Source organism: Boleophthalmus pectinirostris, unplaced genomic scaffold, assembly GCF_026225935.1.
Source record: "Boleophthalmus pectinirostris isolate CB_2022bp ecotype Guang Dong unplaced genomic scaffold, ASM2622593v1 HiC_scaffold_7, whole genome shotgun sequence".
Lineage (NCBI taxonomy): Eukaryota > Metazoa > Chordata > Actinopteri > Gobiiformes > Gobiidae > Boleophthalmus > Boleophthalmus pectinirostris.
In genome coordinates, this window is record NW_026571473.1 from 10,033,078 (window position 1) to 10,059,319 (window position 26,242).

The following is a 26,242-nucleotide window of genomic DNA, read 5'->3' on the forward strand; positions in this document are numbered from 1 at the left end:
TCTCCGTACGGCAAAATGTCAGAAATGTGTAGAAAATCAGACAACAACAAAAAAAAAGGCACTCCAACTGTTTAAAAAAAAGTTAAAAAGCCTTTATTGGATCTTGGCTATTAAGGATAAAAAGCAGCCTTCCAACACTTGAACATAGACATGCATGGACAGTTTTATTACTACTTCCTATATTACACGTCCTTCACTTTTGGAAGCTTTAAATCATGTTATAATCTTGTTACCTAATCAAAAACATACCTGGAGATGTGTTTTGTTTCATTCATACAAGTTTGAGCAACCCTTTATTGAAAGTCTGTCTACCAGGGATGTAACAATAACCGAAATATCGTGATATCGTATCGTCAAAAGTCTCACAATAATATCGTGGACTGTCACAATATATCGCATTACCAGTTCCTTTGCTTAAATGCATTGTTTTATAGTAGCAACAGCTTAGAAACATGTGGAACTACATATCCCATGATTCATTTCAATGCAGACAACATGAAGAAATATGTTTTTTACTTGAATTCTTGGGATTATGACGGAAATAATTCACAGCAAAATCTTGTCAAGGAATTTTAAAAGCAAAAAAAAAGTCTCCTATCTACAATTATATCAGCCTCTCCAAAATATCGCAATAAATATTATACCATGAGATGCATATTGTGATAATATTGTACCGAGAGATATCATCACCTAGTGCCTCTGCTCAATTTCATTTCTGTCCAGCCACTAGGTCAGGAATCAGAATAAACTCAGAACCTCGGAAGTTGTAAACCGCGCATCAACCAATCAGCAAAGAGCTGTGAAGCCATGACGGCAAACTCAAGCGCCTGTCTGGGTCTCTTTTGTGGTACAGCACAACAGTAAACAAAGCGGTCGAGATGGATGCAGACCATACAGGCCATGCATTCTGTGTTGGCAATGATTCCCGAGATCGAGGATTTAAAGCCAGAACAAAAAATGGTTGATGAATTTTATCAAGGGGAAAGATGTTACTGCTCTTGTTCCTACGGGATTTGGCGCTTTACATACGTCATGACCAAAGAGTGATTGGTTAAATTAAAAAAGTACCCACCTACCGTCGAGCGAGCGAATCCTAATGCTGCGAGGTCAGACCCTACTGTCTACTTCTCCAAAATTCAAAATGCTGTGCTCTACTTTGTGATGTCAGGAAGCGGTAGTTTTCAGCTACCTTTTACCTTTTGTTAAGTACAGATGGGCAATTCCAGGTTCTGAAACTATCCAAATGATTCTAGTGAATGGAGCTTAAAAACACAGTGGAGCACTTCCCGTATATTCCAGAGTGCTTTCAGTTTGAGAGAAGAACTCGGCCTAAATATGCAGGATATGAATGAAACAAAACAAAACTCTGGGTAAGTTTGTGATGAGGAAAGAGCATTATAACATAGATCAGAAAACAGTGTACAGTAATATGGACTCTAAATATTTTTTTGGGGCCATACATTGTACTTCTAATACATAAGTAGTACTATTTCGAAGTAACAGCGATCTTATTTTAGGAGAATTTTGAGTATTCTACCCACTTCTTCATTCAACAGTCAAAGGAAATACGAAAAGACCATAAAATAAGCTTCTAACCCAAATCTATGACAATATGTGCTTTTGATGGCTCTCTGACAACTAAAGCCTCCCTCTGGGCTTTTTCTGCCTTATGTTTCATGTTTCTTTTATGAAATTTGTCAAAAGAAAGCATACATATTTATATTCAAGCCATCATGCACATATGTTTTGCCTGAGGAGCTAAAATGAAAGGCAGTCGGATACAATCACAAGTGGAGCAGTGAAATGGTTCTGTGGGTCAAAAATTATGCAAATACAAGACTTCAGAGCAAGAAATATGACAGTTCTCAAAGTGTAAAAGATTTATCAGATGAGCCTGTAGTCGGGATGGGTAATGACAAAAATATCTTTATTTTTTATGCAAATTAAATGAGAATTTTGCTAAAACTTGCCTGGAAATGGTTTGGTTCATTGAGAAGTATCAGACAAAACTGATTGGACTCCAAAATTAACCACAACAGAAATCACACTTGTTTGGAATATTATAATATTTTTTCAATTTTCTTTCCAAACATCTCTTTCCGCAGTTTTCTTTTTATGATCATAATATTAAAATTGAATTGAAAACACATTTAAAAGCACTGACCTTTGAGACCAGACATTTTCAGCAAAGGGACCACATACTGAATAATAATTGGATTTGTATAACAACGTTCAAGACATCCAAAGTTCTTTACGATTGCATTTTTCATTCAGTCAATATCAGTAGACTGTATAAAGAAGTGGTCTAATTGAGTATGATGTCACCCACACTGTTCGCCCCAGTCAAATGAAGCTCATCGAAGCTGGAAGATATAGGGGATGAATTCCATATTTGGAATTCTGACTGCGAGTATCATAGCAACCAAAGAGAGAATTCGGAGTGAGGCTGTTGAAGGTAATGCCCCTATCTGACCGGTGTGATCTCGGTGAAAGTAGGAATGCCAGCTGGAGCATCCCCCTGGCTTGAAAGTCCCAGATCGAGCGTGCCATTCTCTCGGCAGAAACGTCCCCCTCCTCCCTCCGGGCGCCCCCTTCTCTTGAGCGGCACATGAGTGACTGCTGTACCCAGGAGAGGGGGACGTTCTCGCCGGCTTTTAGTATGTGATGTATTGAGTTAGAAAATCAACATTCTATTTCATAATAAAATTAAATGTGAATGTAGCAAGACCAAATGTACGGCCTTGTTTATGTCATTTTACCGATCTTCCAGATGCAGCACATATTTTTTCAGTATATAATATGAATATAATCCTCATTTGCTTGCAGAAGATTACTATGAAATCCTATAACATCTGTAACTGCTGATTTGGGAAGATATATTAATTATTTCCTTACCTGTTTGCCATGAACATAATTTGTAAGCAGCATAACACACGAAACTTAGAAAGGTACAGAATTTGTTCAAAAATAATTCAGAATCACTTTTAGAAAGGTCTTATCTATGTACAGTTGTGGCACTCACTCCAAAATGTGTTTTTTTTTTTTATTTTTTATATGCATATAGGGTAACACTTTAGTTTAGGGTACATTTATTAACATCTAACTACCCTTTAATTAGCATAGTTGTAAATAGTTAATTTGTCATTAATTTGTATTTATTCAGGCCTTATTAATGTCCAATTCCCCATAAGCTTATTTTCCTATTAGTTACATATTTACAAACACTTTCCTATTAATACACTTCTTATTCCTGCTTATTAATATGATAGTAGGCCATTTTTGTCCATGAATTATGATTCTAATAAGATTTTGGCACAAATAAGTAAAAACTACATTTCTTGTGCTACTAGTCCTTAACAACACCATCTTATTAGAATCATAATAGCCTAGTATCAGACTAATAAGCAGTAATAAGGTGTATTAATAGGAAAGTGTTTGTATATGTAACTAATAGCAGAATAATCTTATGAGGAATTAGACATTAATAAGGAATGAATAAATACTAATTACAAATTAACCATTTACAACTATGTTAATTAGTTAGATGTTAATAAGTGTACCCTAAATTAAAGTGTTACCATATACAGACTTACTTAGTTTCATAAAGGTACAATTCAGGGGGACTTTCCAGCTGATTTCCAAAAGAAGGCGTCTGATTTGTCTGTTATTAATGTTGATATCTTGATTTACGGACAAAATAGCGAAAAAAAAACACCAGGATCACATAGAGCGGGTTAATACGAACATTTTAAGACCAAAACGGCGAGGCTCACTGCAACAGTTACAGAAAGAGGTGTGACTATTTCAATGTGGAGTCAATGGAGCCGAAAATGGTCCATATTAAGTGATGTTGAGTTGTAGCCCTAACTGCCCTGGTCATAGACAGTTGTTTTCAGTGGACAATAATAAAACTTATGCGTAATTTAAATTGTAGACTATATATGTGTTATTCTAAATTTTCTAACTCCAATATTATGCATTTTTATATAACTCCCACATTTGGCTTGTAAGAGAAATTCATTAATATGCCAAGGACAGGGCGAAAGCATGTCTGCGGTATAATGAATGCAACTTTATGACTCTAATAGCCTCTAAATGAATATAAGCAACCACTTCAAACTCCAATTTCTGTCTGGAATTCTTAAGCTTTGAAGCCAGAGAGAACAAGGCAAAGACGCAGGGGGAGAAAGCAGAGCAGGTTTAAGGAGAGAGGGAGAGAGAAAAAAACTGAGAGGAGAGAGGGATAAAGAGAGGAGAGACGGAGGATTGGGAGAGAAAGAAAGAGAGAGATAGACAAGGGATCAGAGAAAGAGAAAGAAAGAAAGAGAAAAATAATGAATGGAATGGGAATGAAAAAGAGAAACAGAGGGAGAGAGAGAGACAGAGACAAAGAGAAAGAGGGGAAATGAAAAAGAGACAAATGGTGGATGGAGGATGAGAGAAAGAAAGAGAAAAAGAGGGAGACAGGGTTAGAGAGAGGGAGAAAGAAAGACAAAATGAGAGGGAGAGACAGGGAACGAAGAGAGAGAGACCGAGGGAGAGAGAGAGAGAGTGACAAAGAGAGGGAGAGAATGGGGATGTGTGAGAGAGAGAGAGACAAAGAGAAAGAAGGGGAATGAAAAAGACACAAAGGGAGAATGAGAGAGAGAAACAGACAGAGAGAGGGAGACAGGGTTGGGGGGTGTGAGAGAGATAGAGAGACGAAGAGACAGGTAGAGGTAGAGGCGGACAGAGAGAGAAAGAGAGGGAGAAAGAGGGGGGAATGAAAAAGAGAGACAAAGGGGGATGAGAGCGAGAAGGAGACAGGATTGTAGAGAGTAAGGAAGAAAGAAGGACGGAATGAGAGGAAGAGACAGGGAGAGAAGAGAGAGAGAGAGATGAAGAGAGAGGTAGAGGTGGAGGCAGAGAGAGAGAGAGAGAAAAGAGGAGAGGCCCATATAAAAAGATGGGAGACTTCAAAGAGACCTAAGCCTTAGGAGATGCCAACTTTAGCAGAGTTGATCCTTTCTGTTCCCAAAAGCCAGAGCCGAGGAGAGCGGATACAACTACTGTGTTATTGCACCTATGAGGACTCCAGAGCTCAGAACACCTTCATGTTTTTTTTTTTTTTTTCAATTTACACCATCTCATTTTCAATTTAAGGTCATTTGAAGGTTTCAGTAAACGGCCCGGAGCATACATGTATGTAGTAATAACCTCATTTGTCAACGTAAAACAATCAAACCTCTCCACATACACTTCTGACACCTAATCTAGTCCAAAAACTCTAGTAGTAGTACTAGTAGTGTGCTGGAGTCAACTGCAGGGATTACTGGATTACGCTGGGCAAGAAACTATAAAATGTAAAAAAAAAAAAACAACAACAAAAAGAAGTAGTAGCACTGGCAGTAGTAACAGTATTAGTAGTAATTGCACTTTTATACACAGTAGTAGTAGTTATAGCAGTACTAGAAGCAACAGAAACAGTAATAATAGTAGTAGTAGTAGCTGCAGCATTTAGTAGTCGTAGTTATATAATATAGTAATAGCAGTAGCAGTATGGTGGTAGTAGTTATAGTAGTAGTAGTTGTAATAGTCGTAACAGTAGTAGGAATTGCACACTTTTATAATACTTTACAAAGACTGTCTCATCAAGCACAGTAGTAGTAGTTGTAGCAGTAGTAGTAGCAGCAGAAGTAGCAGCAGAAGTACTAGAAGCAGCAGCAGCAATAGTAGTAGTAGTAGTAGTGGTAGTAGTAGCAATAGTAGTAGTGGTAGTGGTAGTAGTAGTAGTAGTAGTCAATAGTAGTAGTAGTAGTAGTAGTAGTAGCAGCAGTAGTAGCAATAGTAGTAGTAGTAGTAGTAGTAGTAGCAATAGTAGTAGTAGTAGTAGTAGTAGTAGTAGTAGTGGTAGCAGTAGCAGTATTAACAGCAGCAGAACTACTAGAAGCAGAAGCAACAGCACTACTAGTAGTAGTAGTAGTAGTAGTGTTAGAAGTAGCATAGGTAGTAGTAATAGTTATAGTAGTAGTAGCACTAGCAGTAGTAGTTGCAGGCCGTAGTAATAGTAGCTGCAGCATTTAGTAGTAGTAGTTATATAATAGTAATAGTAACAGTAGCAGTATGGTGGTAGTAGTTATAGTACTACTAGTTATAGTAGTAATAAGAGTAGTGGTAATTGCATGCTTTTATAATACTTTTATTATAAAATCATACTTGTAGCAGAGAAGTAGTAGTTGAAGCACTAGTTGTAGCAGCAGAAGTACTAGAATCAGCTGCAAGAGCTATAATAGTAGTAGCAGTAGTAAAAGTGGTAGCAGTATGAGCATCATTCTATTGAAGCAAGCAAGGGTTTTTCATTCCTTGAAGGTGTGAGAGGTTTGATGTCAAGGTGGGCTCTGGTGGTAAGAGACAAACTTGCTCTGGGGCTATTAACCAAGAGAACTAGCTGTAGTAGTAGTAGTAGTAGTAGCAGTAGTAGTAATAATAAATCCAATATGAATAATTACTAGAGATGACTGATATTTGGACTTTTTAGCATGTTGTCTTTTGTTTATACTACATATAATTGTACTACACTGCTCTCTTATCCGGTTTGTAGTAAAAGAGGATGGTTTGACAGGTTTGTAATCAATAAATCATGTAATCAATTTAAAAAAAAATCAAAATAGGCAGTACATATCAGCCCAAAAATATGTATCATGGTTAAAGCCACACACCTCTCCATTATTCTGTGCGTGTCCCTGTGCTGCCCTTGTTTCACTCATATTACCTCTCTTTCATCATGTTTGCATCTCCACAGCTCCACAAATGCCCTTCATTTTAATGTTTCTCTTTCGGCATCAGTTACACAATGTTATCTGGCGCTCATTTGAATATTACTGCCTTGTCAAAGCCTCGGTGAGGTCTTTAACTAATCGTCACAATCACCTCAAAACCTGTGAGACGCTCTATCAGACTTAGCATCGGTTAAATGAATCATTAATATCCTGCTTCTGTTTGTAATGCATGTGTTCAGTCAGGCCCCGAATCTCCATCAACGTTTTATCTGAAAAGTAGTCTCAATATCTGTAGTCAAATCAAGCTCGTTCTGGTTCAACCCTGTTTTCAAATGGGTAATTGGCAGTCTATTCTTTCAGGGGGTCCACACAGCCAAGATTAATGGTTCTATTTCAATTAGGAATGTAACAATAACCAAAATATCCTGATTTCGTGTCGTCAAAAGTCTCACAATAATGTCACAATATGTCGAATTACAAAATCCTTTGCTTAAATGCATGGTTTTATAGTACCGATAGTTAATAAACATCGGGAACTACATATCCCATGATTCATTTCAAGAAATATGTTTTTACTTGAATTCTTGGGATTATGACAGTAATAATTCACATCAAAATCTTGTCAGGGTATTTTAAAAGCAAAAAAAAGTGTTTATTATTTACTATTATATCAGCCTCTCTAAAATATCGTAATAATTATTGTACAGTCAGAGGCATATTGTGATAATATCGTACCGTGAGATTTGGATATTGTTACATCCCTAATTTCAAATAATATTAATCGTGTCAGGTAGAAGAGATGGGTGTATTGATATTTTGGAGTCCTTTGGAGGTGTTCTATATGTATCTCTATTGGTGGAATGATCAACAGTTACCATGGTGATCAGAAAGAAAGCTATCAGAATCCCTCAAGTATCCAGAAAAGAAATTAAACAGCAGGTCTATATTTTATACTGACCATGGAAAATAATAGCCAGGCTGGTGCCACCTAGTGCCTCCATTCAATTTAATTTCTCTCCAGCGACTAGATCAGGAATCGGAATACACTAGAGGGTTTGCAAGAACCCCAGAAGTTGTAGACCCCGCACCGGCCAATCAGTGAAGAGCTAGTGGTACAGCACAACAGTAAACAAAGCGGTCGAGACGAATGAATGTAGACGAAGCCAGACATTCTGTGTTGGCAACGATTCGAGATCAAGGATTGAAAGCCAGAACAAAGAGAATGTTTGAGGAATTTTATAAAGTGGAAAGATAATATTGCCCTTTTTCCTATGGGATTTGGCGCACTACATACGTCACGAGCAAATAACAGTGATTGGTTAAATAAAATGCAACTATGTAATTTTTCTGGTGGGGCTCCCCTATGTGACCTGTATCTGATCTTTTAATGAACGACACAGATCCGATTCTTTCAAACGCGACCCAGGCCACTTGGATATGTGCTCCTAAAACTGATATGTATCTGATCTTTTGACATGCGACTTCAATCTGAACGGTCAGGTCGCATTCATCCCACCTACATATCAGACTCGGAGTCTAGCAATGGAGGGAAAGCGAGGTTAGAGAGTTAATAAATATTTGGGGGAATCGCTGTATTCAGGACAAACTGGAGGGGTCTTATCAGAACTGGGCGGTTTTTGAAATGATTGTCAAAAATCATTGTTGACATTGGAGCCTGCGAGCCAAATACAAGGAGGCTAAAGACTCAAACAAACGAAGCGGCATTGGACATGTAACCTGTCCAACAAAAAACTGGACTGCATTTTGGGAGACAAGCTCAAGCTACTTCTGTAAACACTGAGCACGCTGGCTGTGTAGAATGTTGATGTGTCCTCCAGTGCACTTGCAGGACACTTTTTGTGGCATTTAAAGTTCACACTGGAGGTCGCATACAAGTCGCATTTAATTGGAAATGTGAACGACCTCACACAAAAATATGAACTGATCATTAAACCCTGCAGTCTGAATGTAGCCTTAGTAAGAATTCTTTGTAGCGTTCTATAAATGAGGCCCCAGACCTGGTTTAGATCTGGCAGTACTTAGAAATCAAAATATATCCTTTGGTGGTATTTGGTGTGAAAAGTTGTGTGAAAACAGTTCCTTTTTGACCTCCTATTGAAAACAAAACTTCCTAAAACACTTGAAAGAATGTCTTCCAGTGTAATTGCCAGGCAGAGCAATAACATCTCCATGGAGACAAACAAGTGGCAGACGCTACACCAGAAAAGTAACATAGGGGACCTTTATATATCTACTCTAGCACAAGTTAAAAAAAACATACACTAATTTATGCATATACAAAAATACACATACGTCACCTCACTTTGAATGTAGTCATGTATAAGTTAGTTATTTATAGCAGAGTCCCATCTCTCTTTCTCTGCACAGTCGCTAACATCCACATATCCGGCTTGACTACTCGCCTATACTTGTCTCCCACTTTGAGCCCACTCTCCTCTTCACTCCTCCAAATGTATCCGTGTTCTCTGCCATCTCCACTTATGCAACGGCACCAGAGACGCAGAGAGGCTGCCAGCACAAGCATGGCCACGTGTAGGAGGGAGTGCATGTGGGTGAAAATGTCCATCTAGCGTCATCTAGCAGGGCTCAGTGATTTTTCATTTTTTCCTAGAGCTGGGTTTCAGATGACATCATATCATTCTATAGGACAATATTAATGAATACAGATGGGGGAGCTAAAATAAATATTGGTAAAATGCAAGGGTTCCAGACTCAAGGGCAGTTTTTGTACATTTTTCCTCGCCTGGATTTTTTTTTCTTAAATTTGCTATTAAAACTCCCCCTTTTATTCCCTAATGAAGTGTTATACATCCTTTTTTCAGTACAACCTGTTATTTCACAAACTGCATGCTGTAATAAAAGCAATAGGACCAGAAATACAAATGAAAAACAAAACAAAACAAAACAAAAAAACGGAAAATAAAATTGACACTCTTTCATACAAAACATGTATAAACAACTTTTTGTACATAAAAAAAAAAAATCTTCATTTAGGGCCTTAGCTACAAAAGTGCAAAATATCAAGTCTGTAAGTAAACTAAAAATATCCTTATTGTCCTCAAAACAAAACAAAACAAAAAAATCGCTATTTTACTTTCCTAGTCATGGAAACAGCTGGTGTCAGGTCCAGGACACAGAGCCACATCACTTCCTGCATTTCCATGGTGTTTACTACATTTGTATTTGTACATTTTGAGTGAAGTAAATATTTCTAATAAAAATAACAAGCGATGTGCAATTACGCAGACCAAGATGTGTAATTTGCCATTTATTTGAGAAATACCTGCCCTTAAGGCGGCTTTTTCAATTGTTACAAACACAGAGCAGTCGACCATCTTGACTCACTCCACTCTTTGGCAAAGTTTGGGCCAATCAAAATGGATGGAGCACATGAATTTGGTGGAAAACAAAGTTCCAATAAAAGTTTCTATCTTTTATGATTCGAAAGTTATGTGCAGTTATGTAAAACATGTCCACCGGTGTAAGTCTGGAAGAATTAACCACAAATTGAAAATACCAGGTTCTGGAAGTATCATCAAATTGACATAGCTAACTCACTAGCCACCGCGTTATAAATAGGAAATGTGCATGTGAGTGCTTTCGGCTCCATCAACGCTCAAATTCACTTTCTACTGAAAAACGCTGTAACTCTGTAACTGCTGTTGTCTGGCTTGTCATTTTGGTGTTAAAATGCTCATTTAACTCACTCTATATTGATCCTGGGGTTTTTAAGATATGAATCAAGATATGAAGATGAATAACAGACAAATCAAGCACCTTCTTTCTCCCACTAGTGTTCGTAACAAGTTTGATTGACAGCGTTGCTAAGCGCCCACAATGCTGGTTTAGCAGGGAGCAATTATCGTCAACAGCCTCACTCCGGATTGGCTTTTTAGTTACTATGATACTTGATATTGATGATACTACTATTGTAACTTTGCTCCAAATTTGCCCCTATAAACTGCAGCCTCGATGAGCCAAACGCTATGGGCAACATCACACTCCCTTAGTAAACTAGTTATACAGTCATTGCAATAGATTTGTGATTTATGTTTCAGTAATAGATTCTGTTCAAAGTTTACATTTTAAAACTGATCCAGAAAAAATTGATAAAACTACTGAAATATGAACTAACAAACTAATACATGAATCCCCTTTTGTGAAAATCTAAACTACAACGTTAGCAGTTTTTATGCAGAATAAGACAGGATATTTTGTTGTTTGTGGAGGAAATAGTGGAGACGGTACAGTACTTCAAAAATTTGCAGCCTAATTTCATCCATTCAAATTTCTATATCAATTTGCTTTTGATTAATTTTGTGCTCCTCTCATCCAGTGTGGAGCTTTCAACTTCTACAAATGGTACTGCGCACATGAGCACCTGCCCCAGAGCCAGGGACTACAAACACACTCTTGTAGCTGTGATAAAATAAAAAGAACAAGCCAACAGCTGTAACTCTGCCAGAAACTCAGAGCTTAGGGCAGATTTGATTCTGCACTAGCTTTTGGATAGAAAAGAAATAAATAAAATAAAAAATCTGCTATCTAACCCAAAAATACAAGCATCTCCGGCAGCCTTAAGCCAGTGTAGGCAATAAGCAACAAGGCTAGATTGATGTTCAAGTAGCAGGCAGTGTTTAGTTTACCTATCCAGCGGCAAGGTCCATGTAAGCGCAATTTAGCCGGCAGTAGAAAAAGAAACAGACAAAACTAAGAATAGACGGCACTGTGCTTCCTACATGAGCTGTCATAATTGAAATGGCCCCTTGGATCTCACCATATGGCGGGCGTAGGACCATATCTACTGAAAATATGACATGCATAAACTCATTATCTTTGCAGTATTTAGTAAAAAAAAAGGGAGAGATTTTCAGCGTCTTATGTGCTTACAGGCAAACAGCTCCTAAGACAACAGAATCATACAACGACCTTGATGACTAAAGGAGTTTGAGTCTAGTGTGTAGTGTATTTTAGCCTGAAGAAAGCAGAAAGCAAGTGGAGTAACATTTTTAAATATGCACTCTTTAAAAATGTGTTATTTCACTACCATTTTTATCCAAGAGAGATTTTCATATCTTTCCTAATTATTACTTGGGTTGCTGAGAGAGCACCTGTGGTAAATATTTATGATAGTTTTACATCATTTAATCATCAGTTTGTGGGAAAAAAGGTGAAGAAAAGTACAAAAATACAGGTAGGAGTTTTTAGTTTGTAATGTGGTTTAGCCTGCAGAAAGCATACAGTAGAGGGTAACATTTTTAACTCATTTTTAATTAGTGCATATTCATTTCACTACAATTTTTAACCACAAATAAAGTGTGATTTTATAGTTTACATATATTTGTTTTGATTCCCTTAACTACACCACAGATTGATTGACAGATAGATAGATAGATAGATAGATTAGTCTAGGGCTTTCGTTTAAAAAGCATGCGTACAAAAACGTCACGGACACTACTTCAGAGTCCTGCACCAGGTCGGGTACCCACGGGCAGGTTTTAACATTCTGGAAGTTTACAGGCGGGTATGTGGGCGGGTAGTAATTACACATGGGCAGGTCAGGACTAAATCAAGACTAAACCAGGACTACACCAGGACTAATCTTGGACTTAAGAGAGATATAAAGAACCCCGAGCCCGCGCAGCAGTGTGTCCGCAAAACACAATCAGTCCTGTTTTAGTCCTGTTTAAGTCCTAGTTCAGTCCTGGGTTAGTCCTGGGTTAGTCCATGGCAAGTGTGGTGCAAAAGTCTTGCATCTTGATCAGTGTTTCTTCTGTTCAGTAAATAAAGCCTGTGAAGTGATGACAGTCGAGTCGTGTCTGTGAATTCATATTCGTAATGAAGAAAGCATAACCGTTTCATTTCATTTCATGATTGTAATTCTTGAAGTCGTAACTTCTCACTTCGTATTCTGGTGGATGCTTCAGTTAGAATGTTTTTAATCTGTGTGTGACTTATCATGGGCACGGGCGGGTAATGGGTGGAATGTTAAGGGGTCCAGGCGGGTGCGGGTTTAACTTTGATCAAATCACAGGTTAATGGGCAGGTGCGGTGCTGTACTGCGCAGGTGAGGGCGAGTGCAGGACCCGTGCAGGACTTTACGCTACTTTCCATGTTCATTTTGTGATCTATAAAAATGCAACTTAGAAACATAGAAATTAGATGTTAAATAAATTAAAAAAAACTCAGAACTTTGTGGATTGGTGCTTTAAGAAATGAGGGAGAAAGATGTGGGCTCAGAGACAAGTAGATAAGAAGTTTGAGGAAGTTCATATTTGGCTTTTACAAACACTTTTAGTAAGAATTCTTTGTAATGTTTTATAAATGTGGCGCCAGACCTGGTTTAGATCTGGCGGTACTAAGAAATCAAAATATATCCTTTGGTGGTATTTGGTGTGAAAAGTTGTGTGAAAACAGTGTCCCCTTTTGACCTCCTATTGAAAACAAAACCTCCTAAAACACTTGAAAGAATGTCTTCCAGTGTAATTGCCATGTCCATATCAAATAAATAAAGAGTCTCAGCTCATGGGTCGCTATGGAAATGAGGCTTTTGTCTGTGTGTGTGGTGAGTCTTACCGTGGTCGCTCTCAGTCCCGCTCCGGCCCCAGTACCTCCTCCTGCGCTCTGGGGTGTGTGTGTGCCTCTCGATCACCGCGGCGATGAACCTGGTGTTACTAACTAAACATCCAAAGACAAATATTCATAATAAATAATGTCAATGATATAATTAAAAATACAGTAACACATCAGTTAAAGGTGCATTGTGTAACTTTTCTGGTGGAGGGTCCGTCAAATGCTTTTCTTGATGGAGATACTGTTCTTTTGTCTGGAATGTTTCACAGTATTAAACCTTTCTATCATCATGACACCAAACAGGACCAAGTTACAGGTCTGTTATTCTTGGTATTTTTAGCTATAAAACCATCTGTAATTGAATAAATGTAAGATAGAACTGTTTAAAGTCATACTGTGGAACATTCCAGGCAGAGCTCTGTAGATACAAGCAGGTGACAGACCCCCAATCAAATAGTTACACAGTGAACATTTAGGGGACAATAGAAACAGTGTCAAACAAGTTCTTAATTACATGTAGTATTTGAAAAGTACTAGTTCATTTTTTTTTTTTTTAAGGCAGGGGTGTCAAACTCAAATTCACAGAATGCCAAAACTTAAAACTGGGACTAAGTCGTGGGTCACACTAAATATTTATTGAAAAACATCTACATGTTTTCTCTTCTTTCACAATATGTAACGTTCAACCTTTTCTTATTAAAATAAACATTTAATAATAGTTTTGCTTAAACATTGAATCTAGAACGATGCATAATATAAAATAATAACAAAATTTTAAATAAATAATGTCTCTATAGCCTATCTGTAGCCGGCGGGCCAGCTCTAATACATATTTGATATGATCTCGCGGGCCAAATATACTTATATCGCAAGCCAAATTTGGCCCCCAAGCCTGAGTTTGACATGTCTGTTCTAAGGCCATATTTTAAAAGCATTCAGCCTTTAACCATTTTTTGCCCATTAATAATGTAAGGAAGTGTTCATTTGCATTATAGGCAATAGATCATTTTGTACATATACTATGATGTTAAGATGCTAATACTAATATTAGTTAGACAACAAACATACCAAATACCACTTTGTACTCGATAAATATGTGGTCCCTTAACTAAAGTATTACCAAGATTATAAAGTCTATTAAAGGTCCTACATTACACAAAATTCACTCTTGTGAGCTTTAAGTCATGACATATTGTTACATCTTCAAAAACACACTTGGAGTCGTGTTTGTGTTTGTGTTTCATTCACATGTTTGAGTAATGCTTTATTATTAGTCTGTCTTCATCTCCAAAGCTCAAAGTGCTCTGTTCCACCATGTGATGTTATGAAGCAATTTTTAAGTTAACAGCTACTTTTTATCTTACATTCAGTATAGATTGGCAACTCCAGGGCTGAAATGATCCAAGTGATTTTATTGAAATATGGAGTTACAAATGCAGTGGAGCTCTTCCTCTATTACCACATGACATCACGAAGTGGGACAGAGCCTAAATATGTTTGTGTTTTAAACATGTGTGAATGAAACAAAGCACAACTCCAGGTATGTTTGTGATGAGGAAACAACATTATAACATAGATCAGAAAAGAGTGTAATATGGGTCCTTTAATGTTTAATGTATTTGAAGAGATCTGGAGTCGTACTTATTCCTCTGTCCTCGTGGCTGTCTTCGTCCCTCTCATCGCGCTCGTTGTCGAGGTTGGACATTCTCACGGACATTTCTGTGAGCCAAAGAAAAAAAATGTTTACAAGATTAGAAAAGACAATCAATGTTGCCTTAATGTGCTGCAGAGTGGGAACAATATTAATTTTGTGCTTTTTTGCTTTATGTATTTGAAAAACAAAAACACTGTGAAGGGTTTCATGTTTTTCTAATTATTACTTGGTTTGGTGGGATAGTGGCTGTGGTAAATATGAACCATAGTTTTATATTAGTTAAGTGGCAGTTTGTGGGAAAAAATATTTGAGGTTAAAAGTACAAAAATACAGGAACAAAATCCCTCAACATGAACAAAAATTCATCAAAATTCAGGGACAATTTATGCACAAGGGAGGCATTTTTCTGGTGTTTAAACTATTCAGTTAACAAAACAAAGGAGGTGTTATCTATTTTTATTAGTCTAATCATAACTACTGTGTAATTAAAACAAGCTTGGACCGTTGTTAAAATAAAGGTTGCTAGGTAACAGTTATTGAATTACCCCGACATATGTCATATCTGTCGCCCACATCCAACCAGAAAGTAAAATTATGAACTTCACCAAAAATAAATAAATTAATTAATTAATTAAAAAGAGTTTTTTTTTTTTTTTGGAAAACCTTAAATATAATTATATATTGTTAAGTGTTAATTTTCAGTATGCTTTAGTAACAGGAGTGATGTAAACTGTCATACATCTTTAACTGAAAGAGTTACATAGTTTATAGAAGCCTCACGGTAACTTTATGAGCCCATCTTAAGCCTGCAGACTTGTGGGCACGGACTCTCCCATCTATTTCACGTTGTTTACCAAACTCCATCCGAGAGCGACTTGGCGTGTAGTTTTAATGAGGCCATAATCTTGTTTGATGTTTTTGTCAATAATCCTGAGTAATTACACAAATCATGCAGCAGCTGCTCTAATGTCAGCTCTTTAGCTCCGCCAGCCTCCCCTTAGTATTCATTAATCAGACATTAAACTCCACTGGTTTTATTCATTACTTAAATCTAAATGTCATTGTTTACAGACTGGAGAGGGGGCAGAGCATATGACAGCTATTGAGCAACAAGAAGCATCAGCTGCACTCAAAATGCCATGTACTATAATGCAATACTAGAAATATAATACAGGGTGCAGATATGTTAGCTAGACATTACACATAGGCCTAAGAGGATGGATTATAAAACTGTATATGACAACTAATTTCATAGTATACAGTGGAGTTCAGAGTTTCTCAAACTTCTCTCACCAAGCACTAAGAAAATATACTGTATATTTTGGACTTCAAGGCACACTTAAAATCCTTTAATTTTCTCAAAAAACAACACTGCGCCTTTTTATCCGGTGCACTTTATGTATTAATTCTGGTTGTGCTTTCTGACGTCAAACCGATTTTCACATATTTTCCACTGAGTGGTGACCGTTAGTCCGAGAGAAGCTGACCGCATCAGCGCACAAGGAGCGAGCCGTTTTTTCAGCGCTTATACTTTATTACCCATGTGGTTTAAGTTTAGTTTTTGTAAAATGTAAACAAATGTGTGCAAAGCTGCATTAAACACATTATTACTGAATGTATATTTGAGTCCTCCTCGTAGGAAATAAAAAAAAAACTTAAATTACACATTCACATTCATAATACACATTCACCAAGACAGGGAGGCAACGCTGGAAGAATTATGCCACGCTCTCCCAATGGATCATGAATGCCTGGGCTAAGGGATCAGTCTCAAGTGTCGTCCGTTTATTTGCATAATGCACCATATAATCCAGTGCACTTTACGTATGAAAATGGACGAGAGAATTCAACATTACTGATATTGTGCCCTATAATCCGGTGCATCTTATATAGTCTTCTGAGTGCCACTAGATGTAAACCAGGTCCATAGAAAGACTTTATCATCTAAACTAGGCCTAAACCAGGTCTAAAAAATGACTACCACTAATCACTGACTCATACTAAGTTAACAATAGAATTGAGTACGAGTCCATGCTCATATAATTTGAAAACCACTGATTTAGTTAACATAATTATATTTTAGATTTTGCGAAATTTTTTAGCCTATCCCACCTTAATTTGACTATTTCTGTAAAGTTGGAAATGGGCAGCAGGTTCATTCCATAACTGTTATGGATTCAGCACATAATTACGTATCTCACGGTACGATATTTATTGCAATATTTTGAAGAGACTGATATAATTGTAGAGGGGACACTTTTTTGCTTTTAAAATACGTTGGTGCAAATTATTTCCATCATAATCCCACGAATTCAAGTAAAAAACTTATTTCTTCATGTTGTCTGCACTGAAATGAATCATGGGATATGTAGTTTCTGATGTTCATAAGCTGTTGCTACAGTAAAACCATGCATTTAAGCAAAGGAACTTGTAATTGGATATATCGTGACAGTCGACATTATTATTGTGAGACTTTTGACGATATGATTTGATGATATAACAATATTTCAGTTATTTTTACATCCCTGTTGTTATGTTGTCATTTTAGGTCTAAACCAACTGGATTTCAACACTGAAACTGGCAACGCAAACAAGAGACACATGTGAGACTCATTCTGTTTCTGATTGGGTAATGGTCCGGCGAATTAAAACACCAAATTATAACAAACCAGTTGGTCGTCATGTACTATATTTTTTTGTAATTAAGAATAAATCAGCCTTAAAACATATGTTTGACTCATATTTGGGAACACAGTTAGGACATTTAAAGGGCCCATATTAGACTATTTTCAGATTCATGCTATAATGTTGTTTCCTCATCAAAAACAGACCTGGAGTTGTGTTTTGTTTCATTCACACATGTTTAACACACAAACCCTGCATATTTAGACTGAGATCTCTCAAACTGAAAACACACTGTTCCACCTTGTGATGTCATGTGAAATTAAAACACAACTCAGGACTGTTTTTGATTAGGTAACAATATTTAACATGTCTTAAAACTCACAAGGGTCAATTTTGAGTAATATAGGACCTTTAAAATTTAATTCTCACATATAGTTCTTTTAAAGTAGTAAACTGAAGTCTTACCTTGTGCTGCTAAGGGAGACATGTGCTGATGTGATCGTCTGTGGATCTGGTGTCTATAGGCGTAAACAGCCAGGACCAGAACCATGATGCATCCCATAATACCTCCCGCCACAGGCCCAACGGGGGCGCTCTTGATCATGTTCAGAGAGGCCACGTCTTCTTCTGCACAGAGGAAGGTACACGAACAATGGCTTCAATATTATTACAAAAAATATTAGTACACATCTCAAAGTAGTTTCTTAACCAGACCACATTGCTTTAAACACGCAATTAACCCACTCTTTTTTACTGATAAAATTTCAAAACTTTTCCATGACTTTTTCATGACCTGAAGTGAATTTTCCATAACTTTACGGCACCTACATGTGTCGAATTGATCAGATTTTAAGGCTAAATAGGAAATGTTAACCCTTTCCACTCACCTTATGGTGTGGTATTATAGTTTTTTAACATTCAAAATACTGTCATTGCATTTATTGTAATCGCTTTTAAACAAAAGTTCAGAAATAATCATAATAGCCTAAGAGAACTTACTGTAACTGAACATTGTAGTTGCATGAAAGAGATACTAAAATTCCATGACACTTCCAAAACTTTCATTGAATTTACAAAAATCCATGACTTTTCCAGGCCTGTGAATTGACATTTTCAATTTCCATGACTTTTCCAGGATTTCAATGACTGTAAAAGGTGCCACCTGCTTGTTTCCATGGAGATGTATATGTTTTGTGTGAAATGATCAAGAGTACAGCATTAAACTTCCATTCCAATCTAGATCATTTACAGGTTAGATCTGTGGAGAGGTGACCCTGTTCATGATAATAATTCATCTTTTCAATTCAATTCAAGATAGATTAGGAGACATTTGTGAAACTATTATGATAGCAATAGAACAAAGTAAGATTTGCACATAAAAACCAATGCCAGATTTAATTACATTTTTGGTTTAAATTTAAGATAGATATACAATCATAATGTTACATCGGCACGAATGAAAAGGAGCAGAAAGAAATTCAACCTTGTAATATCTGCCCCCTCTAGGCATCTCACTGACCTAATAGTCCCAGATTATCCACGTAGGGGCTCTTGGCTCCCACAATGCCCCCAAAGCACTCCTTCTGCAGGGCACAGTACGGCTTGTCCAAGTGGGTCTTTCCATCACTGTCCACCATGCACCACTCGCAGTCCAGCACTCCAAAACAATCACTGAAAAAATATATTAGAACAACGTTACTGATTCAAAGAGAAAAATGTGTCTTCAATATTTTACACAATGAAAACGGAAAGAAGCATTTCAGGATCATCAATCAAGTACAAAAATGAATAGAATACTGGGAACTGACATAACAAAAAATCTAATTTAAGCCACATTTTAGTCACATACTAGTACATCTATGCACTCACAGGACAATATATAGTGACATTCTTATGCATTATCCAATAGATAATAAAAAACATGATTAGTAGGGGTGTAATGATATCCGAGTCTCACAATACGATAAAGTCACAGCATGAATCTCACAATACGATATTTATTGCGATATTGTGGGAAAGAGGCTCACAATTAAGGACGTAACAATATCTAAATCTCTCAGTACGATATTTTTACGATATACATCTCACGGTACGATATTTATTGCGATATTTTGTGGAGGCTGAACAGCTAAAACTGTTAATATGCTACTTTTTCCTCTTAAAATGCCTTGACAAGACTTAATCCAAAGAACTAAAACTTAAAAGTGCTTAGAACTGTTACACTTTACACTGAAATGGAGCAAAGGATCATGGTCTATGTAGTTCCCTCTGTCTGTTTTTTAGCTATTGCGGCACCATAACTTTTAATTTAAGCGAAAGACTTTCAATTCGATATATTGTGATGGTCCACGATATTATTGTCAGAACTCTGATGATACAATATCACAATGTTTCGGTTATTGTTACATTCCTAATGATTAAAATTTAGAGTGATTAAGTAGAGTGACTTGAATCCACCATTAAACTGCACTGTAGTTCTACTTTGGTATATTGTGTGAAGTACAAGAGTAACTAATGTATTTAACTTGCTGTAGATTTTCTCAAATTGTGGTATGGGTACAACTGGTGTGTTGTTGTTGTTTTAATTCATCATTTACTTGCCTGATTTCCCATGTCCTTATTTAGAACTAGAACAGAGCCGAGTTTTCTACTGTGGTTGCAACTGAAGGAGCTACTTGGTCGAGTGGCAAAACGTATTCCCTCTCAAAAACATTAGCTCAGTTCTTTTGCTACTCCTGTAAGCCATTAAATCACCTACATGTGTTTATATATTACAAGGCATGTAACAATAATTGAAATATTGTGATATCGTATCGTCAAAGTTCTCACAATAATATCGTGGACCATCACAGTATATCGAATTAAAGTCTCTTTGCTTAAATTAAGTGTTATAGTGCAGCAATAGCTAAAAGAAAGACAGAGGGAACTACATAGACCATGATCCTTTTCATCTTCGTCTTTTCAAGAAATTTTAAGAGGAACAAGTAGCATCTTAACAGTTTTGTTAACCTCCACAAAATATCCCAATAGATATTGTACTGTGAGAAGTATATATCGTGAAAATATCGTACAGAGAGATTTGGATATTGTTACATCCCTAATCATATCGCACCATATCGCAATATATATCATACCAGGAGGTTCATACCGTGACAATATTGTATTGTGAGACCTGGATATCGTTACACCACTATATATTTATTACCCTTGAACACAAAGTTTTCCCTATGTGTTTCTAGTCCTATGTTGACTAGACGTCGTTGAAAAACAGTAAAACTCATCTTCTTTTCCCCCTTATACATAAATGTTAATCAGTTCTATTTTACACTCAGAATGCCAAACCATTTCGAGTTGTTTACCTGTGCCAAAACAATGTTGTATCCCATGTTTATTTTTAATTTCTTTCAAGTACACCGTACCTGCTGGTGAATCTTTGGCTGCATCGCGTGTTGATGCACTGAGGTAGTGTGTCGTGCAAACTGGGGTCAATCACATTCAGACTGAGAGGCTCCTGGAGAACTTCACAGCTCGGATTCCTGTACGACAAAAACACAAAAACAATGAAGGAGGGAAAAAAACAACAACAACAACAATGCAAGGCAAGATTAGCAGAATTCACACACAAAGTCATTCGAAATGTTTCACGAAATAAGAAATGCATTCAAATCTCTATCAGGGTTGTCAAAAGTATCGGGATCAAAACTAGATACTCATTTGAGCAAGTATTGACACTAAAAAAAGTCACATCCAGAGGACAGAAATGAACCTTTCCTGAATAGCTTTAGAATAACCTTGAATTGAATCAGAATAAGTGTAAAAGCACATAGACAACGTAAGTATTTAACAAAGGTGGAACCAAGTCGTTGTTTTACAAGTCTCAAGTAAGTCTCAAGTCTTTCACCTCAAGTCTGAGTCAAGTCCCAAGTCAAATAAAGGTCTCAAGTCACTGGCCCATAAGACCAAGTCAAGTCCAAGTCACTTCAAGTCTTTAAACCAAAGTACCAAATATAGCTTAGATTTTTGCAATTTATTTGACTTTTAAGGTAAATTGTACTTTAAAAAAAATCACAGTATATTTATATGAGTATTTACAGAATATATAAGAGCTGTAGAAATTTTTTATTTTTTTTTTCCTTTTTAAATGTCTTGACAAGATCTTAATGTGAATCATTACGGTCAGAATAGAAAGAATTTAAGAATTTCTCAAGTCAAGTCCCAAGTCATTGACCTTCAAGTCCAAGTCGAGTCCCAAGTCTTCGTCCATTTTATGAAGTCAAGTCTCAAGTCCTAAAAATAGTGGCTCAAGTCTCGAGTCCAAATTCCCACCTCTGCGATTTAATCTTAAAATCACATTCTATTGTCTAAAGAGTGTTTTTTTTTTTTTTTAATCATTGTGGTATCGGAATCGAGTATTGAGTCTATTTCTTGGTATCGAAATCAAGTTTGAAACCTTAGCATACTGACAACATTAATCACAATATAAATAAATAGAAACACAAATAATCCTAATAAAATCTATTTTAAATGAACTGTATGTAAGATTTCGATTTCTTGAGTGAATTCTGGAGGTCACATGATCAGAACTGTCCTGTCTATACACTGAGAACATTTTTTTTTGTGTCCTCTCTAACTGCAGATTTATGCAATGGCAACCCAGGCTTTTTAAAAATAGGGTACATACAGTTCCTTTAAAAGAGAAAAGCGCGGAATAAAAACCTTTCAGTCCTACGCAGAGCTAAACCAACCCTCTTTGAGCCTGGATTTGAACATTCTCTGATAAAATAACATTATAAGGAATAGTGTGACTAACGCTAGCCAAGTTATGCAAAGGGCGGCCATCTTTGCAGCTTGAAAGAAAACATAGGGAATTATTTGACACGAGAACGATAATTACATGTCTCTGTGATATAAAGGAGGAATTGGCATTTTGAAAAATTGAAGCGCTGTCAAATGCAGATGATGGTTGATGAAAGGAGGTGGGTTAGACGACGAGAAACAGCATGCGAAGAAAGAGAAGTGAAAACAATACAGACAATAGCGGAGAGGCAGGGTACATAAAAGCCCCAAAAAGTGATGGGAGCGAGGAAATGACAACAAATATTTACAATTCTGAGAAAGAAAGCTGCCAAAAATCACTACTTTAAAAATATATTCATACAAGCTTTTTATACAAGTTTTCAAAGTCAAATCTTTCAGGCGTCGTGGAGTCTCAAACTTTTCCAGCGCGATAATACGCACACATATGTGTAGAAGTATTTTTGATTATTTTGTATTAGCTGCTAAAAATACTGCTGTCAAAAATGCTACAGCTGCTGCTACTACTACTACTGCAGACACTACTACTACCACTACTACCACTACAGACACCACTACCACTACTACTACAACTTCTACTACTACTACTACTACTACTACTACTACTACTACTACTACTTCTACTTCTACTTCTACAGACACCATCATTACTACTATTACACTACTACTACTACAACTACTACAGACACCACCACAACCACCACTGCTACCACCACTACTACTACCACTACCACTACCACAGACACCACCACCACCACTACAACTACTAACTACTACTACTACAACAACAACTACTACTACTACTACTACTACTACTACTACTACTACAACTACTCCTACTACTCTACTCTACTCTACAACACACATACTACTACTACTACTACTACAACTACTACAGACACCACCACAACCACCACTACCACCACTACTACTACCACTACACTACCACAGACACCACCACCACCACTACAACTACTAACTACTACTACTACACACTACTACTACTACTACTACTACTACTACTACTAACTACTTCTACTACTACAGACACCATATTACTACTATTACACTACTACTACTACAACTACTACAGACACCACCACAACCACCACTACCACCACTACTACTACTACACAACACCACCACCACCACTACAACTACTACTACTACTACAACAACAACTACTACTACTACTACAACTACTACTACTCCTACTACAACTACTCCTACAACTACTACTCCTACAACTACAACTATTACTACAACTACAACTATTACTACAACTACAACTACTACTACAGACACCATCACCACTACTACTACTACTACAGACACCACTACTACTACAACTACTACTACAGAAACCATCATTAATACTATTACACTACTACTACTATTATAACTACTACTACTACTACTACTACAGACACCACCACCACTACTACCACCACTACCACTACTACTAATACTACAACAGACACCACCACCACCACTACTACTACAGACACCACCATCACTACTACTACAGACACCACCACCACTACTACTACAGACACCACTACTACTACAACTACTACTACAGACACCACCACCACTACTACTACAGACACCACCACCACTACTACTACAGACACCACCACCACTACTACTACAGACACCACTACTACTACAACTACTACTACAGACACCATCATTAATACTATTACACTACTACTACTATTACAACTACTACTACTACTACAGACACCACCACAACTACTACTACTACTACTACTACAGACACCATCATTAATACTATTACACTACTACTACTATTACAATAACTACTACTACTACAACTACTACAACTACTACAGACACCACCACCACTACCACCACTACCACCACTACCACTACCACTACCACTACCACTACTACTACTACTACTACAGACACCATCACCACTACTACTACTACTACTACTACACCACCACCACTACCACACTACACCACTACCAACTACTACTACTACTACTACTACTACTACTACTACTACTACTACTACTACAGACACCATCACCACTACTACTACTACTACTACTACAGACACCACTACTACTACCACCACTACCACGGTTACATCAAGAGTAAAGTCAAGTAAGAGTACAGATACACAATAGGTACAGTATGCAACAATCCAGCTTTTTCTGTTCCGAACCCGATGTCAAGCCCGATACCACTGCAGAGACTAATAACAGCATTTATTTCTTTTAAACAAAAATAAATAAGACTGATCCAAATGTGTTATGACTTTCTAGGCCAATTACAACCAGTAAATAGTCTTATATTACTAAAGAAGAAGTAAAAGTATGATGTCTGAAAGCTACTCCAGAAAGTACAATTTATTTTTAAAAAGTACTACCCATCCAAGTAACTGTTCTGAACTTTAAATGATATTCAACAGTACTCAACATTTATACAAAGAACTCCTAAATAAGAAACTTTTAATTTTTCTCTTCGTGGATTAAAACAATAATAAAATAAACCTTAATGTAAAACCCGCCCATTTCCGTTTCATTCATCACTTGACATTTTCAAGCGTTTTAACTCAAATTGCAGTTCTTCAAAACATTTTTTTAAAAGCAATTCCACAAACTGCTGTTAACCTTTCTGAAAATGGATTACTGAGGAAGTGACAGGAGAATTTATGAATGTATTATGATGACAATATTTGAGCACAAGTACCTGCATTTTTTTATTGAAAGTAACAGACAAATTCCACTAACCTGTTCTCAGCATTGGTGAGGTTGCCGGTACATTCATTGACCTCCAGGGGGCACTCACATGGACATTCACACTCATTCTGCTCCATTCTGGAAAAAAAAAAAAATGAAACAATCAGACACACTGGCTGTTGACATGTTGACATAGCAAACATCTGATCATTTCTGGATTTCTGAAGTTATCACATTATTATTATTTATTCATTTGATATTTTTGTTGCAGATAAAAGACGAGGAGATGGGACAAAAAAATTACAAAAGATATAACACAAAATACTATATTATACAGAACGAATGTGTGATAAACAAATGAAACACAAACAAGACACACACAAAAAAAAGTTATCAGATTATAGAAATGTCACGTAAACTGTCTGCAGCTACATGCTCCTCAAAATCTGATTAATATCTGATTTCTAGACCTTTAAAATTACCTAAAGGACATACAAATTGCAAAATATGATGTGGGTAATCAAAGGAACCATGATCAGAAAGAAATGTGGGTTATTTATGTGTTTACATTTCATTGTAATAGTCCTTTAGCTCTAAAAATCTGGTAATAATCTGATCTGATGGTTCACACGTGTGCAAGGTTTAACAAAGGAAATTATGCAAAAAGGACAAACAAACGCAGCAACATAAAAATGAAAGCCAATGTTAAAGATTTAAAGGATTATTCATTGTATGTCGTTTCCCAAATACAACAGTTATTCCAAAAATCATAGTTTTTTGTCATCAGATTTCCTTTGTGCATGTAAACACATTACAAATCAAATCGAAATCTTGGGTTATCTGATTATTTTTTCTTATCTGATTTTTACTGACCATGTAAATGTTATCACTTAAATCACAAAACAATCACTTCTCTGCAGTAGTTCCTCGTAAACGTGTAGTTAAATGTTAAATGAGAGTGTTTGAGCGGCAGTTTCTTTAAAAATCACAATCTATTGGCGAAAGGCTCAAAAGACATGATTGTAAGGCTGAGTAATTTGCAATTTATGTTTTATTAATGGAATTCTGTCCACAGTTCACAT

At 36.7% G+C, this 26,242-nt stretch overlaps 1 protein-coding gene across 1 annotated transcript in view; it reads right to left on the reverse strand.

Annotated features, from left to right (window-relative positions):
- cachd1 (cache domain containing 1) overlaps positions 1–26,242 on the reverse strand; it is a 140,871-nt gene that overhangs the window by 2,729 nt on the left and 111,900 nt on the right. The window contains exons 21-26 of the mRNA XM_055164923.1: positions 25,212–25,298; positions 21,051–21,167; positions 19,151–19,302; positions 18,097–18,258; positions 14,994–15,071; positions 13,356–13,457 (exon numbers count right to left, since the gene is read on the reverse strand). Of these exons, the coding sequence (XP_055020898.1) occupies positions 13,356–13,457; positions 14,994–15,071; positions 18,097–18,258; positions 19,151–19,302; positions 21,051–21,167; positions 25,212–25,298 (698 nt within the window). The remainder of the gene's footprint in view (positions 1–13,355; positions 13,458–14,993; positions 15,072–18,096; positions 18,259–19,150; positions 19,303–21,050; positions 21,168–25,211; positions 25,299–26,242) is intronic.